At 38.2% G+C, this 16,511-nt stretch overlaps 1 protein-coding gene across 3 annotated transcripts in view; it reads right to left on the bottom strand.

Moving 5' to 3' along the window:
* Positions 1–6,214: 6,214 nt before the first annotated feature.
* CDKAL1 (CDK5 regulatory subunit associated protein 1 like 1) overlaps positions 6,215–16,511 on the bottom strand; it is a 704,381-nt gene continuing 694,084 nt past the window's right edge. For all 3 annotated transcript variants that reach the window (XM_001375837.4, XM_007487880.3, XM_056823496.1), the window contains one exon: positions 6,215–6,787. In XM_001375837.4, coding sequence (XP_001375874.2) covers positions 6,593–6,787 — 195 coding nt within the window. In that variant the 3' untranslated portion in view covers positions 6,215–6,592. The remainder of the gene's footprint in view (positions 6,788–16,511) is intronic.

The raw sequence follows: 16,511 nt of genomic DNA, 5'->3' as shown, positions 1-16,511 counted from the left end.
CATGTTTCATGTTACAGACGTTACATGATTCACATATATGCCATCCTGTTTTCCAGTATAATTATTTTTTTAAACCCTTACCTTCCATCTTGGAATCAATACTGTGTATTGGTTTCAAGGCAGAAGAGTGGAAAGGGCTAGGCAATGGGGGTTAAGTGACTTGCCCAGGGTCACACAGCTGGGAAGTGTCTGAGGCCAGATTTGAACCTAGGATCTCCAGTCTCTAGGCCTGACTCTCAATCCACTGAACTACCCAGCTGCCTCCTAATTGATTGATTATTAAGGACCCACATACTTGTCTGATGAAGCACAACCAAAGGGAAGTAGTTTTCTCTAGCCTACTAAACAAGAGACAATCATCCCCTCACTTGGTTCCTGTGACTCCTTACTATATTAATAGTTCCTTTAGCAGTGTGCTGAAGGAATTTCCTAGATTCTTGATTATGGTTACTAAGAAATGAGGTAAGGAGGAGATCCTACACAGTGGAGAGGACTACACCAAATCTGGGGATCTTTAACATTAAGAATCTTTAATTTAAATCTTTAACATTAAGAAGATTGCTTTTATTCTATAATATTTCATATTTCTCTGGGAAGACAGAACTATAAAATGAATACTGTTAAGAAGTAGATGTTAGCACTTCAAAGGCAGGGATCCTGTTTCAATTCTTTTTTTTTATTATTTATTTTATTTTTTTTTAAAAACCCTTACCTTCCGTCTTGGAGTCAATTCTGTGTATTGGCTCCAGGGCAGAAGAGTGGTAAGGGCTAGGCAATGGGGGTCAAGTGACTTGCCCAGGGTCACACAGCTGGGAAGTGTCTGAGGCCAGATTTGAACCCAGGACCTTCCATCTCTAGGCCTGGCTCTCAATCCACTGAGCTACCCAGCTGCCCCCTCAATTCTTTTTTTATTTCTACCATATTGTAAGCCTTTGTTCAATGCTTATTGAACAAACGAATGAATGAATAGCAGGTTGATTCTCTCAAAGTAATTAGAACACCATATGGATAAATAATTCCCTTACTGGTTGTAACTGGAGATGGATTTCCTTGGCAGTGTATTGCAGTGAAAAGAGACTGATTTGGAGTCCTGTATTTAAATCTTGGTTTGAGTCCTAGCACTGTTACTTAATACCTAAGTGGTATTGGGTAAACCACTTTGATGTCCCTGGACATCAATTTCCTCATCTTAAATGAATGGTTGGATTAGGTCAGCTTTGAGGTAGCTTTTGGCTTCAAATCTTTTTTGCCCTTCAAGTTGGAAGCACTCATTGGCAGATGCCACTGTCATCAGTGATCTGTTGTTAGCCAGTGACATGATGGGTGAATTGTTTTTAATTGAGGCAGAGTTGCACAAAGTTAGCCTCATTTTCTCTTACAGAGTTATCCAAGTCCAGACAACTAGTGATGGCCCAGGATGCAGTGGATGCCCTTGACATCTCTGATATCTCACTGAGTTCTGAGCATTGCATAATACCTATTTCAGAAACCTTCATGGCCACTGGAACAAATTGTTCTTATCTGCCCATTCTGCCAGGGGAAATCTTCAAATGCATGGGGTGGACAACCCTAAATCACCAATAGGTTTTAAGACTGTCTGTTACCCTCAACTTGGCTTAGTCTGCTGAAATGATTTTACTGGAGTGTGGCTGCTGCCCATGCTCCAGCTTCTTGGAGCAACAGAGCTGGGTGAAGGGTAAATGCCAAAGCCGTGAAAAGGGACCAGCAAGCCCTCACACCTTTGAAGATTGGATTTGGCTCTCCCCTGATTGTAACAATGATTGTAATAATGTAACATCTTCCTTGATCGTGAAGATTAAATTGTAATTCCCTGTCTATTTTTAGATTTTAATCCCCAAAGTGTAAAGCACAGTACTTAAAGTTGAGTATGGAGATCTACTCATTTTGGATTTTAACTACAAAAATGTGTGAACATTCATTTCATACATCGAGTGGGAGGTCTGTGACCCACATGTGAAAGAGTGGGCAGTCCTGTAGTGGAGCATTGGCTGTGATTGGTAGACCAAAAAATTTAGGGGAAGTGACAAAAGAGGAAAAGGTCTTTAAAAGTGGAAACAGAGACACACACAGACACACTTGAAGGGAGACACTTGGAGTGAACACAGATACTTGGAGAAGAAGAGACACTTGGAGTGAAGAGAGAGTGGAGCCTGCTGGAGTTGAGGCTGATAAAAGAACTCTCTCTCTCTCTCTCTCTCTCTCTCTCTCTCTCTCTCTCTCTCTCTCTCTCCTTTTCTCTCTTTAATATCTTCCCTCCTTCCCTCTACTGTAAAATTAAAAGAAATTCCATTTTACTTTAGTAATTGTTTTGGTATTTAGAAATTCAATTCCTGGTGACTTAATTAAATATTCAGTCTCAACCCTAAAAATTTACCCTTAACACACCAGAGGTGTTAGTCCTTGCTGAACATCAGTGATATAAGGAATAGGTGGAGGTGGTCATCTATTAACCATAGAGAGCATGTTTTATTTTCTAGGATTATAGGACTTTGATCCATAAGAAACTTAGAGATCATCTAATTTAAAGCCACAAAGCTAGTTGGTGTTAGAGGCAGAACTGGAACTTAGATCCTCTGATTCCTGGTCTGATGTTTTTAATCCTGCACCAAACTACCTGGTATCTTTCCAAAGCAGCTCTTATAGGCTATTGCAAAGGATGGAAGGAGATGTTCTACTTCTTGAATGTTTGAAAAAAGTTCACACATAGTATTCAGCTTCTCCAAATTATACGATTTAGCCAAAGAGTCAAAGGATATGGGCTCAAATTTCAGCTATAAGCATTCCATTGCTTATCTTCCTTCCAAAACTGTTTTCTTTTCCATCCAGGACCCCCCTCCCCCCAGATTTGCAAGTGAATGCATGATGGTACATTGGAGAACACAATGGATTTGGAGATAGGGGATCTGGGTTCAAATACCTATTCTACTGCTTACTTCTTGTGTGACTTGGACAAATCCATGGATCTTAGTTTCTCAGTTGTAGAATGAAGAGGTTAGACTAGATGGCTTCAAGATCCCTTCCTGCTCTACATCTAGGAATTTATTTCCTTTGATCTTGAAGTGATCATTGATGCTAAATCATGTCATAATTAACTTCACATCTTTTGAATCCATTCTCATCATTTCATTTCCACAGACACACTCTTGCCTGGCCATTGGACCCATAATTGTTTCCAGATCTCTGTCCTTGCTCCTCCATCTGTCACACTGCTGCTACCCCAGTAGTATTCTTAAAATGCAGATCTGATCATGTTACTCCCTTGCCCAAGAAGCTTTTATGTTGTTCAATTGTTTCCAGTCATGTCCAATTCCTTGTGATATGACTCCTCCATTTGAGGTTTTCTTAGCAAAGATACTGGAGTGGCTTGCCATTTCCTTTTCCAGCTCATTTTACAGAAGAGAAGTGACTTGCCCAGGATCATACAGCTGCTAGGAAATGTCTGAAGTCAGATTTAAACTCAGGAAGATGAATCTACCTGATGCCAGGCCCCAAGCTCTCTCCACTGTGCCATCTAGACATCACAGTCAAGAAGCTTAGAGGCTTCCTTTAGCCTCTGGGATCAAATATAAACTCTATTTTTTAGCCTGATTTCACATTCTTCTGCACACATTCGCTCTATGTTCTGTACTGTAAAGCAAGGAGGAGAGACCCTGGAGTTGAGATGAAAAGCCGGGCTGATGGACAGGTCAGCCTGAGGAGCAGGTGAGGAGGGGCAAGAGAATCCTGGGAGTTCTGAAAGTCAGAGAGAACGCTGAAGCCAACTGACAGGGGCCTTCCAGCCTGGGAAGGGGAGAAGGAGCATTTTCCAGAGGCTGAGAAAGAGCCCTGCCAGATTTCCCTACCAGATGGGATCTGACTCCATTCAGAGACCCTTCATACCTCTGCTGAGATTCATCCACAGCTATCTGAATCCTCAAGAGGGATTTTGGTTGGACTCACTCTGGTCTGAGCCATCTAATCCTTTCCTTTGAGTCTCTCTCCCTGACCTGCCCCTTGAACGGAACATTCGAAAGATAGTGAGACCTGTAAGTACAGGGATAAGAGGCAGCTGGTGGAAAGGGAGGCCTGGGCCCGAAGCCCGGCCTCCAGACTTTGAAAGCCCATCTGCAAAGGGGGGTAGACCACAGGACTACCCTCACCCACGTACCCTCTTTCCCTCTTTCTTCCACCATTACCTTCCCCACCGACTTCTAATAAATTATATTAGAAACATTTAGATCTGGGTTTGGGCCTGCCTATAGATTATAAAACAAGGGGACAAGGGTTTGAACTAACGAGGCAGGATTCCAAGCTGAAGTCCCGTCCCTCGCCACAACATCCCAGACCATGGATTGTCATACTCTCCTCAGAGAAGGGTTTGATGCTGAACCCTGTGGCTCAGTACGGCTGGCTAAGGATCCCGGCCATCTTTCCTGACCAGCTGGAGCCATACATTCACCCCAAGTGGCTGACAGCTAAAGTGCCTTTGGGAGGTGGGATTAGAAGGGGTCGGTCATCATACCACTGGGAGGCAGACAGCCTCGGGGGTCCTGAACGCCACTGAGGGAGACATATTGCCACCTTAACTGAGTCAACCTGTTTCAAACCCATTCTCCACTCCCAACACACACACACACACACACACACACACACCTTTTCACATCGTTCCCGTTGAGACAATATCTGGTTTACCTCTCCCCATTAGTAATAGAGGAGAGAAAACCTTCCTTCTTTCTCTCATTTTTCCTCCTCTATTACAGGACAAATGAGTGCCTTGCGGATTCTGTCTCTTTGCGGTCATGAATTACAATCCTTTATATAATAATATAAGAATAGCTAACATTTATATAGTATGACTGTGGGCAAGTCATTTACCTATTTGCCTCAATCCCTCATTTGCAAAAATGAACTGGAGAAGAAAATGGCAAACCACTTTAGCACCTTTGTTAAGAAAACCCCAAATGGGGTCACAAAAAGTAAAGGATGACTGAAAAAAATTGAACAATAAATATAGTTTTTACTATGTGCCAAATACTGTACTAAGCATTTTATATTTAATATTTTATATCATTACAACAACCCTGGGAGATGGATGTTATTATCATCCCCATTTTATACAAGGAAAATCTGAGGCAAACAGGGGTTGACTTATCCAAAGTTACATGGAGGGTTAGTGCCTCAGACTGGATTTGAATTCAAATGTTCTAAATGCCAGGACCAGTTCACGTTATATACTTCACATAGCTGCCCCAGGTGTAATGGATTGTGGATTAAGAGCTAGAAGGAACCTCAGATGACTCTAGTCCCTCATTTTTCAGATGAAAAAACTGAAACCTCCAGTGGAGATGGAATTGGCCCAAAGTTTACCTGGGATTTTTAGATTAGATTAATTAGAAATTTTAGATTTTTAAAAAATCTACATCTAATGAGAAAAATTAGATTTTTAAGAAAATAATCACTATAGTTAGTAAAGAAAAACTAAGTTTACATATTTAGCAGGAGGGCCAGGATTTGTCCTGAGCCCTTGCCCTCCGGAGCAGTGTCCATTACCCCACAGCAGGTCTTTAATGACACGACAAATCAAATCTTGCTTCTTCTTTTTTTTTTTTGTCAGGTTAGATGCATTTACTATAGTACCAAAGACAGATTCTGTCTGTCATCATTAAAATATAATATGTTTTCTCAAAGGGTACATGATAGACTGAAATATGGTGTTAAATAGAGGGGACAGGATGAATATATAACTATTTTTAAAGAAGAAATGAATCTGCCTTTTGGATTATATTCACTGGGTTTCCTTATAAATATAATCAAACAACAAATCACTTATTTGGTTTTTTTTTTTAAACAAAACAACTCAATCATTTTTACTTTAGAAAAACAATGATCATATCCTGTAAAGATCAAAAGTGAGAAGTGAGAATACTTCACAAAGGGCTCCCCACCCCCAAAAAGTCACAGACCATACCCTACTTTTAAAGCAACCAACATGAAAATCTCTCTGTGCAGAAGAAGAGAATGATTCTCCACTTTAAAAAGTGTTTCCATGAGGCTATTAAAATAGCAAATGCCCCTCGTGCATTGAAAAAGGGAATCTAATTACAAAATATTTAAATGGAACATTTAAAGTAATATCCTAATAAGGTAAAAGATGCCTAACGATGAGGTCAAGATCATGCCTTGTGTGAGCAACACAAAAGGACAAGTGACAAGGTACATTAAAAAAAGGTTTAATAAAGCTTCAACATTTTTCATATATAAAGAAATGCCTGGAATCACTTGCAATATATTTAGTCTCAAAACTGAAGGCACAGAGATTTTAAAATGTAGACCCTCTGTGCATCTTGCTAAAAATAATCCAAAGGATTTAATTTTGAAAAATAAGAGATTTATAGACAAAACAGTACTAAATTCTGAGTCAGATAGCCAATTGATTCAGCTCAGAGCTAAGCAGCGCCTCCCCTCTGTGGACGAAGAGGAGGCAGGAGGCTTGGGTACAAGCACTGCCCTTTCAAGCAGGCTTGGTCATGTTTCCAAAGCTTTTAATTAGAAATGGATTCCTCTCCACAGATTCTCTATGGAGTTGTGTGTTCTATGGCTGCGTTTTCATAAAAAAAGCTATGAGAAGGGCTAGCAGAGCCAAGGCCACCGACAACGTCTTCAGTCCTCCGTCCGGCAGCATCCAGGGCATCTGGAAGCCTGTCCTGGGCCCCAGGCCCGCTCCCAGGCCCTTGGCAGACCCGGGGGCTTCCCTCCGGGTGCCGTTCTCGAGCACGTGTCGAAACTCCTGCAAAGAAACAAGAGACAGTTTTAATAAATAGAACCTCTGCTATGGCTCCCACACTGAGGAGTGCTTCCTCCACAAGAGCATACGTGCAGCCTCTATGCCAACAATGGCTCCCTTTGGTCAGCACCCTGTACTCCGGGCGCTAAGGTTTGGATCTGGAACATGAGGCATTTTTGCTGTGACTGGAAAACAGAGTACCCCAAAGTATTTATCACGGCACTTAAAAAATTTAAAGCCTTACCTTCTGTCTTGGAATTGATACTGTGTATTGGTTCCAAGGCGGAAGAGCAGTGAGGGCTGTGCACTGCGGTTAAGTGACTTGCCCAGGGTCACACAGCTAGGAACTGTCTGAGACCAGATTTGAACCCGGGATCTCCTGTCTCTAACCCTGGCTCTCTATCCACTGAGCCAACTAGTGTCCCAAGAAATGCTGGGAGTATTTATTTTTTTAAATCCTTACCTTCTTTCTTAGAATCAATACTAAGTACCTGTTCCAAGGCAGATGAATAGAAAGGGCTAGGCAATCGGGGGTAAGTGACTTGCTCAGGGTCCCGAAGCTAGGAAATGTCTGAGGCCAGATTTGAACCCAGGACTTCTTATCTCCAGGCCTGGTGCTCTATTGAAATGGTTTATAGGATAGTAGGCACACTGAAGTGCATCATCCATATCTCTCTGTGTATCCACTATTCTATAAACCATTTCACTATCCACTGTGCTACCTAGCTGCCTTTATGGTGGCACTTTTTGGGATAGCTAAGAATTAGAAACAGATTATATACTCATTCATTGTGGGCATGGATAAATGAACTGTGGTACATGAATGTAATAGAATATTACTGGGCTGTAAGAAATAATGTGTGTGATAAATGCTGAGAATAATGGAAAGATCTATGTGAACTGATGCAGAATGATGTAAACAAAGTCAAGAAAGCAATTTGCACAGTAGCTACACTAGTATAAATGGAAAGAATAACTCTATACCACCCCCCCCAAGAACAAAAAAACTCAAAAGCAAATTAAAATTAAATATCAAATTAAAAAGATCAAGCAGGCCTTGAATGAAAAGATATGAGAAGACACTCCTAATACACCCCTTTGTGTAGATGGGGGTTCACAGGGCTTACCCAGTGCACATTTCTGAATTTTTTTTCAATGTATCAATAAGTCGTACTTAAAAAATTTTTTTTCCTTTCTGAGGAAATACTGGTTGTCATATGGGATGGTTCTCTCAGGGGAGTTGGGGGGAAGGATACCTGAGATAATGATGGTGGTTTAAGAAACAGAAAACATCAATAAAAACTTATTTAAAAATTCATGATTGTCTCATCTAATCATTAGAAGCTTTTCTTGGCATCTAAGGTCTTCATTCCTTCCTCCCATAAAAAATGCTTTGCTTCAGCTTAAGAGTTATTTTGTATAGAATACAAAGATTTTTTTTTTAATTAGATCACGCTATAGCAAATAAAAGCATTTCTAACCTAGCTTACTGTAAGAATCTTCCTGGAAGCAAACCCTTCTTTACATCTATGAATTTGTGAAATCATTTTGAAGTAAAGGAAAACAACAACAACAAAAAGGAATTAAACCGTAGATTCACCATGGTTTCTATCTAATTTATGATAGACATATTAATATTCTAAAACCATGTGAGTCCATCTATATTTTATGTGCTGACCAAGAGGTTAACATCTGAAAAGGTTGCTAAAAGTAGACTTGCATCAAGTGAAAGGTAGAGTCTTAGGGGGTAGGCTTCTTTTAGGGTTAGCTGAAGCAATATGTAGTGCTTCAGTATTCCCCTCCTCTTGCCAAAAATGTCTTGATTAAACTAGGTAATGATGATCATCTAAAGGCATTCAATGACACAATTTTAAGAGTACAAATTAATATAATTGTTTCTGATCAAAGAATAAACTATAGTCAGTTAACTTTGGATATTTCAATTGTTAGCATTATTATAACCCTGAGGAAAAAAATGGGTCAGTAAGCCCACTTTACCAGTCTCAAAGGGGGTAAATATATAGTTATGACAAAGTGATATTTTCACAGAATTAATAAGGATTTAATGGATAGTTATTTAGAACTTCGATGAAAAAATGAGAGCTTAACATTTGTATCGTAAGTAATAAAAGATTAAGTGTAAAAAAAAAAGTAGAACTCTGGAAAAGGCATCACTAAATTTCAAAGAAAAACTATGCATGTGTAGCTATATAAAGGAAAGTAATTAGAAACTATCCCTAAGGCACTTAAATGTTAACTATGGCAAATTCTTCCTAACAATCAAGACTGATTTGCCTTTCTATCAATTCATAAAGTATCACTTACTGAGACTTTTATTGCTCAATGAGCTCAATAAGTTTTATTTCTGAGATGGCTCAGAATTTTAGAAAAATCAAACTTTATTCAGAAATGTCTTTTACTAATATAGCTATAATGGCACGGTGAAATGGGTCTTCCACATAATGAAATGAATCACATAATGTCAGTAGTTAGATAGTTTTAGGTTTGCTTAATGTGCTACTTTTTCCACTAAAAAAAGGGAAATTCATTGCTATCTTAAAACATTTACTTCCCAATTCCTAAGTTCATTGTCTTTAAATGGTAGATAAAGCTAATAAAGGAGAAAGGGATCAGAATATTGCTTTCTCTCATGTTCATTGGGATTAGGGGGTCAAATTTTGACTCCTTTATTTTCTTTCAATAAAAAAAAAAGAACAACCCACTATAATGACCCAGCTATGGAATTCCTATGGAATTGGAGGATTATGGCTATGGAACACTCAATGTATTTGTTTGATGTTTTATTGAACTGGTTCCCTTCTTTTCCATTTCTTTTTTATTCTTTATGATAAGGGATGGCATAAGGGATAGCTCAATGAGTATATGAAGAGTATATTCAGAAATAAAGGTGAGATTTAAAAAGTTAATTAAAATAAAATAAAATTTATAAGTCAATGTGTATTGATGATCAAGTTAGTTCCTTATTTCTTTCTTCTTTAATATTATTCAGGGGAAGGGAAACAATACTTAAAATGAAGTCAGTTTATAGTGATGAGGCACTAAAATAGGACTTGCATTAGATACACTAACCTGTATTATGACACTGACAGAATAAGATCAATTGACCCTGCCATTTTAGCTTCTTTATACTTTGTAAATTATGACTGTATGAAAACTATAGTTTTAGTGTTTGTTTAAGAAAAGATGCCATCAAATCCATAATGTAAAAATAATTGAAGAGTTGATGTCAGTTATTTTAAGGTAGATATGTTATATGGATTTAAATAAGCAAAAACATAATAATATATCAAGCTCTGTTCTACTTATAGAGGTTAGAGACAAGCCAAGCAAAGTTGCAGAACACACGTTATCCCCTGTGCATTGGGCCAGGATACTCTACAATTGGGGTATGTCTTAGGAAAAAACAGGAACAAAACTATCTAGAGGTAACAATTTTTTGGCCTGATCTTATACCTTGGAATAACTGTAAAAAATGCATCATTTACTCCTCTTTTGTTCTCTCTATGTATTATCTCAGCTCTGAGAGGAAAATACAGCGACTTGGGGTCTGTGATGAGTACAGGTCCTCTGAGTGAGGGGAGTTCAGTAGACAGCCCAAGGCAGAGGAATCAAACATGTAGACACTGGCTGCTCTGGAGGGCAGTTTGAATGGATTAAAATGTAACTGGGAAATCTTTAACAAAAGAAATAGAAGTATGGTAAAATGTGTAATAATTGTATTTTAAAACTAAGTCTGAGATCCTTATGTATGATCTGGTGGCCCCTATTTCTATTTTAGTTTGACATTACTGGTCTAAGGCTACTCACAGGCCTTTTGTCATTGAGTTCTCAGGGTTTTAATTCACTTTTACATTTATTTTCCTTACGATTTAAAAAATTAAAATTGGACCTTCAATTAAAAGGGTAGGTAAAGACAGGGAAAGAGTGACAATATGAGCTTCAATAGATGCCACATACCCAGTGCAATGAACACGTGGGCTCAGAGTTCTCTCCCATCCGCTCTTACCTTCATCCACTCTTAGGTGACCCATCACCACTTCTTTCACTCCTAACTGTACTTCCATTCAACATATCTTTTTAAATTTTAAACCTTTACCTTCCTTCTTAGAATCAATACTCTATATTAGTATCAAAGCAGAAGAGTGGTAAGGGCTAGACATTGGGGGTTAAGTGACTTGCCCAGGGTTACACAGCTAGGAAGTGTCTGAGGCCAGATTTGATCCCAGGACCTCCTGTCCCTAGCCTGGCTCTCAGTCTACTGAGCCACTCAGCTGCCTTCTCCATTTAATATTTCAAAAGCTTCCCGCTTTCATCTGTATGGCTCATTCCTCCACTGAAATAAAGCTCAAAACCTGTCTCCAACTTTTTTGAAAGTTTGATATCAAGGCTTATGAGATGTGTCGGACTTAGGAATGTGAAGGGCCATCCTGAGAAAGGGGGGTAGATGCCCGAAGTACCTCCCCAGTGTAAATTTATTCTCATTGGCCCCAGAAGCAGAACTGAGGACAAACAGCATTCGAGGTGTCTATAGGACGTAGAAAAGTTAAGAGTCTGAATAGAAGGAAAAATTTCTTGACAGAGCTGTCCCAAAGCGAAACAGGATGCTTTGGGAAACAGTTCCACTTGGCTGGAAGAAAAAGTGTTCCTGTTTAGTATATAGTTTGGAACTAATGATCCCCAAAGTCCCTCTCACCTTGTGAGAATTCTAAGCTAGATCTGTCCTCTGATGGCAGATTTCAAGTTGGACAGCAGGTCTATAATGTTTCTTTTTCCAGCTTAGGAAGCTGTCCTCTGGCTGATGTAGCCTTCAGGAACCTTGGAGGTGGCCTCTTGGCCCCAACTGGCTCCACAGTAGAGCTTTTTAGAATAATCTTCTTAATCACCATAATAAAACGATATTTAGTAAATATAATGAGTACTTAAGTGTGACAAGTCCTGTGCAATTTAAGGGTTAAGAAAAGTACAAAAAGAGGCTCTTCATTCATAGGAGGCTGCATGAAAGACTCATTCCTGACTCTTATGCTACTGCTATTAGACTCTCAGTAATGCACTGAGAACACATTTGTAGTTTACTAGTATTTTTCACTGTGAAACATATGAAAAAGAAAAAAAAGATGGTAATGGACAGTAATAATAAAATGACCATGAAAATGTAGAATTCTGACACATAGACTGATTTGTGCATTGAACTTATAGGCATCTCCATCCCATGGGACTGTTGTCATCTTTTTTTTTTCCTTTTTAGTACCACTCAGGAAAGACCTGCTAAACATATCATGCAATGCCATTTACTAAGTATTGCATTTCACCTTAAGTTATTTCATGTTACTTTCCTTGAAGTCCTAGGCAACATTAGGCTTTCAAAGGATAATCTGTAGATGGCACATAGCAATGGTATTTTTTGGAGAAGAAGAGAGATGATGGGGGAGAGGTTTTGAGGAATATACTTGATCTTACATTAGGAAATGTTGTAAAATGTGTTTTAATGAGGAACAGTTGGTCTGGTTCTGCTCAAGTAAAAGATGTCCCTGGAAGAGAGTTGCCACCTGTCCTCCCATCTTGCAATACCGCCTCTAAATGAGGGCTTTTGTCCCTGATACCTGCAGGTGGTTGCCACTGTCTTGCAATAACATTGTTTGCCAGCTTGTAGGAAGTTTGGCTAGCTGACAACTATAGCCCCATTATATTTCATATAACTGTCAGATATGGTAGGTAAAGGGAAGTATTGCCAAACTAGTTGTGCCCCATTCTTATATACAATTAAATGTGACACTTTATTTGATATCAGGTAATCAGTAATCCCTAATTACCTCCAATCAAAATTTCTATATGGCTTTTACATGTGCTGTACATAAATATGTGTGTAAACATGCACATTTACATACTTATGTTCAATTAGATCAGAAATTGTAATCAAGCTAGATTATATCTTTACTGTTGTTTTTAACATTCTACCATATATATGAGTACACACACATATACACAACATTGATTTTCCACCATATATACATAAAATGGTGCACATTACTCCCCAATGCATTATTTCTAGGGGCAGAAACAATTTACAATTACATTTTTATCTATAATTTTTCCTTCTGGCAACAAAAATCCTATACCTTTAATACTGACAGCCTCGTTAAAATTAGGAAGAAAATTACTAGGTTCTAATACAGTGAAACAGTCACCATGATCTTAGCATCACAGTCAGCTTTTCATCTTGTTTTTGTGGTAGCAGGGTAAACATAAGGTTTTACTAATAAGGTATAGCATAAATTATTAAAGTATCTACTGTATGATCAAATGCATTTCAGATTATATTCTGAATAATTCTGTCTTGACAAGTGCCAGAGGTATATATCTTATGTGCTGTTGCACAGTCTCATTGATCCCTATCTTTCTGATGCCCTAGTTTTAGACTTTAACTCTGTAGAATAAAAGAAATAACATAGTCACTTCAAAACCCAAGGTCTGGCATCTGTCGATCATACCAATGCTTTCTCTGAGATTTTTCTTCATGTTAGTCAACAAAGACATGAGGACAACTCTTTAGCTCTGAACTGAGATTTTAATGGATTCAAAATATTTCTTATATGCAAATTTGTTTCATGGCTTAGAGGCATTGTGAGAGCTTCAAGTACTAGATAACTACAGAGAAAAAATACATGATGGTATATATCTCAAGGTAAATTAGAGTTTTTGACCTTTTAATTCAAGAATTTAAGTATAATTATTTTACTGTATTACCAAGCTTGATGCAAATATACTAACTTTAAACAGTCATAACCCAATTTAAATATAACACAAAATGTCTTTCATGAAAATATAAATTAAATAATGAAGTGGATCAACATTTATAAGATCTCTTTTGCTTGGGCTACCATATTTGCCTCTATAAATTTTCATTAAGTGGAATGTAAACTCAGAGTATGGGCTTTTTCTTTAATAAGATTATTTTGGCAGCTGTAAAGAGGTTAGAGTAAAGAGGAGGAAAAGACTGACTAAGGGCAAGAAGATCTACTGGGTAGTTTTTTCAACAGTTTAGGCAAGAGAATACAAGTGATCAAACTCAGGTGAAGGCCATGTTAGTGCAAAGAGTCTGGGTTCCTATGATAGCTCTGCTACTTACTACAGGGAGATCTGGGGCAAGTCAGTTTCTTCATATCTAAAAGAAAGGAGTTAAGTCTAGATAGCCTCTACTGTTGCTTCTTCTTTTAAATCCATGATCCTATAATTGTGAAATAGAAGACCAGAGCAATTAATTCTCTTGTTAATCATATTTAATGGTCCCTAAGTCACTTTCTCCTACCTTCTGGTTTTAAGTTTTAGTAGTCATTCTAGAATCAATTACAGAATGCTCTTTAAATCCTGGGAAGCCAGGCATTTCCAGAGAAATTTTACCTAGGATACATGTACATGCACACAAACACAAACATTCTTATGTTCAAACACACAGAAATACACTGAACTGTGATATGGAGGAAGATAGCTACTAGTTACATATTCTGTGGTCTGTACACTAATAGTAGCAGAAACTTGAACTCAGTTAATATTTCCCAGGACTGGGTCAAGAGAACTATTTGTAACGCAGGTGAGGTAAAGACGAATGAAGAAAGGGTGAATGGGGAAAAGATGCTTTACTGATAATGAAACCCTTCTGATAATATCAGAAACCACAACTAAAACCACTGTTCATTCCACTGGTTGAACACAGGAAGTGCTGCTCTTGGATGTTGCCGAATATACAATTGCTAGTATTAAATTTAATCTTTAAGAAATCAAGTCAATGCAAACTAATTATTCCTCAGGGTTTCCTCCAATGAGGTAACCATGGGAGTGTGTTGGCAGATGTTTGGTTTGTATTTAAAATGAAAGAGAAATCATGTGTGATGGTAGCTGTTATTATATAGGAGCCTCTCATCCCCAGATTCTAAGTGTCATTTCCAAAGGCACTCACACTGCAAGTATGAGTGAAATGAATGTGAGGTGGGGTTTTAGCACCATTCATCTCTACATGCTGTACAGAATTAGCAAAGGAGATGACAGGTGCTTGCTTCTGTCTCTGTCACATAATTAATTAGGTAAAAGGGAAACCCATTTCCTATGGACCACCATCACTGTTTTATGGCTTTGAAAATGCAGATAAACCATTTAAGATAAATTGTATGGCACATATTTACCTGTAATTACATTGAACTTTTTGTTTCAGAATTCAGCCTTCTATGGTGGGCTTATTCACATTTCAAACTGCTTTCATTATATAGCTTGCTACATGGTTACATTATACTCTTTCAAATATTCATGGTAGGCCATACAAAAATTATTTTTTGTATGCTTTTATTTTTTCCCATGGACATTAAAAAAGACAAGATGGCCCTGTCAAAGAATATTCCTTAAAAAATGGGAACTGTGTATAATTTAATGTTTGGTGATTTCAATTATTCACATTTCTATTTTGGATAACTATAAAGTAACATATATTAATTACCACCTTTTAAACTGAAACAACAACAAAAAAGCCCAAGATGTTTAAAAACAACAGATTCCTATTTTATGAACAATCCTTAATACTGAGTTCCTAACTTTCACCTTTTTTTCCCTACAGAAAGGGTTCTACATGGGGTCAGATTCTTAGGTTAGCTAACAAAATCCTGTTGGGCATTTAAAGATGTTCACTACTTTCCCCTTCCTGACTTTCTAGTCTTATTCCTCCCCTCTGTGTGTTCTACAACACACACATCTGTATTCTTGCTGCTTCTTGTGCATGACACTTTATATCTGTACTATATAACATTTTAAAATTAATCAGCATTTCTTTCCTTCCCTTCCTACTCCAAAGAACTAGAACTGCCTACATTTTCTCTTCTCAGCTTTACTCCAAACTTCCTTAAAGACTGCTCAAATTTGACTTTCTGCAGGAATCCTGTCTTTGTCAACCTGCCTCTGTGCTCCTTCCCTGGTGCCCTGCTGGTGCTGTCTCTCTGAGGTTGTACTTTCAATTTCTTTAGTATCTCTCTTGTATACACATAGTTATTTGCATGTAATCTCTTCCTAGCATATGACTTTCTCATAGGCAAGGTTATGTTTTTATACATGGAATTTAGCACAGTGCTTTGCATATACTAGGCACCTGCTCAATGCTTGTTGACTGACAAGAACTTACCTAACCCATAAAGTAACTTCAGTATTATGCCACTGCATGTCCAATACTATTCTGGAGCTAAAATAGAGTACCAGTTTGGGACACTGGGAATGATTTTCTTCTACTGCAGTGGGAGACTAAGTTTCTTCTTCCTACTAATTGCAGCTACCAAGGCCAGGGTTCTTCTCAGAAGTGGTGCAATAACAGGTCCCTCCCAAATTATGAAGGATAGAAGACTACTTGGGGAACGCATGTGACTTTGGGATGGGAGAAGAGGAAAAAATTTAAAACACAAAAATGAAGAGAGAGCTTAAGCAAGATTTCTTACTATAAGCTCATTGCAATAGACACATGAAATAAAAATATCATTGACTTTTAAAAAGTTGGACAAACAGTATCTTTAACTGAACACCTGACATAGTAGGATATACAGAGTCTGAAGATGTAAGATGACAAAATTCTACACCAGGAGAGAAAATGGGCTATATACAAGAGATGTGATGAAGATCAAAATGACTGGATAACGTAGAGTGAAGGGGAAAGTAGAAGGAATCAATTATGACTGGG

This window comes from Monodelphis domestica, chromosome 3 (genome assembly GCF_027887165.1).
Source record: "Monodelphis domestica isolate mMonDom1 chromosome 3, mMonDom1.pri, whole genome shotgun sequence".
Classification (NCBI taxonomy): Eukaryota; Metazoa; Chordata; class Mammalia; order Didelphimorphia; family Didelphidae; genus Monodelphis; species Monodelphis domestica.
This window is presented reverse-complemented; position numbering and strand designations above follow the sequence as displayed.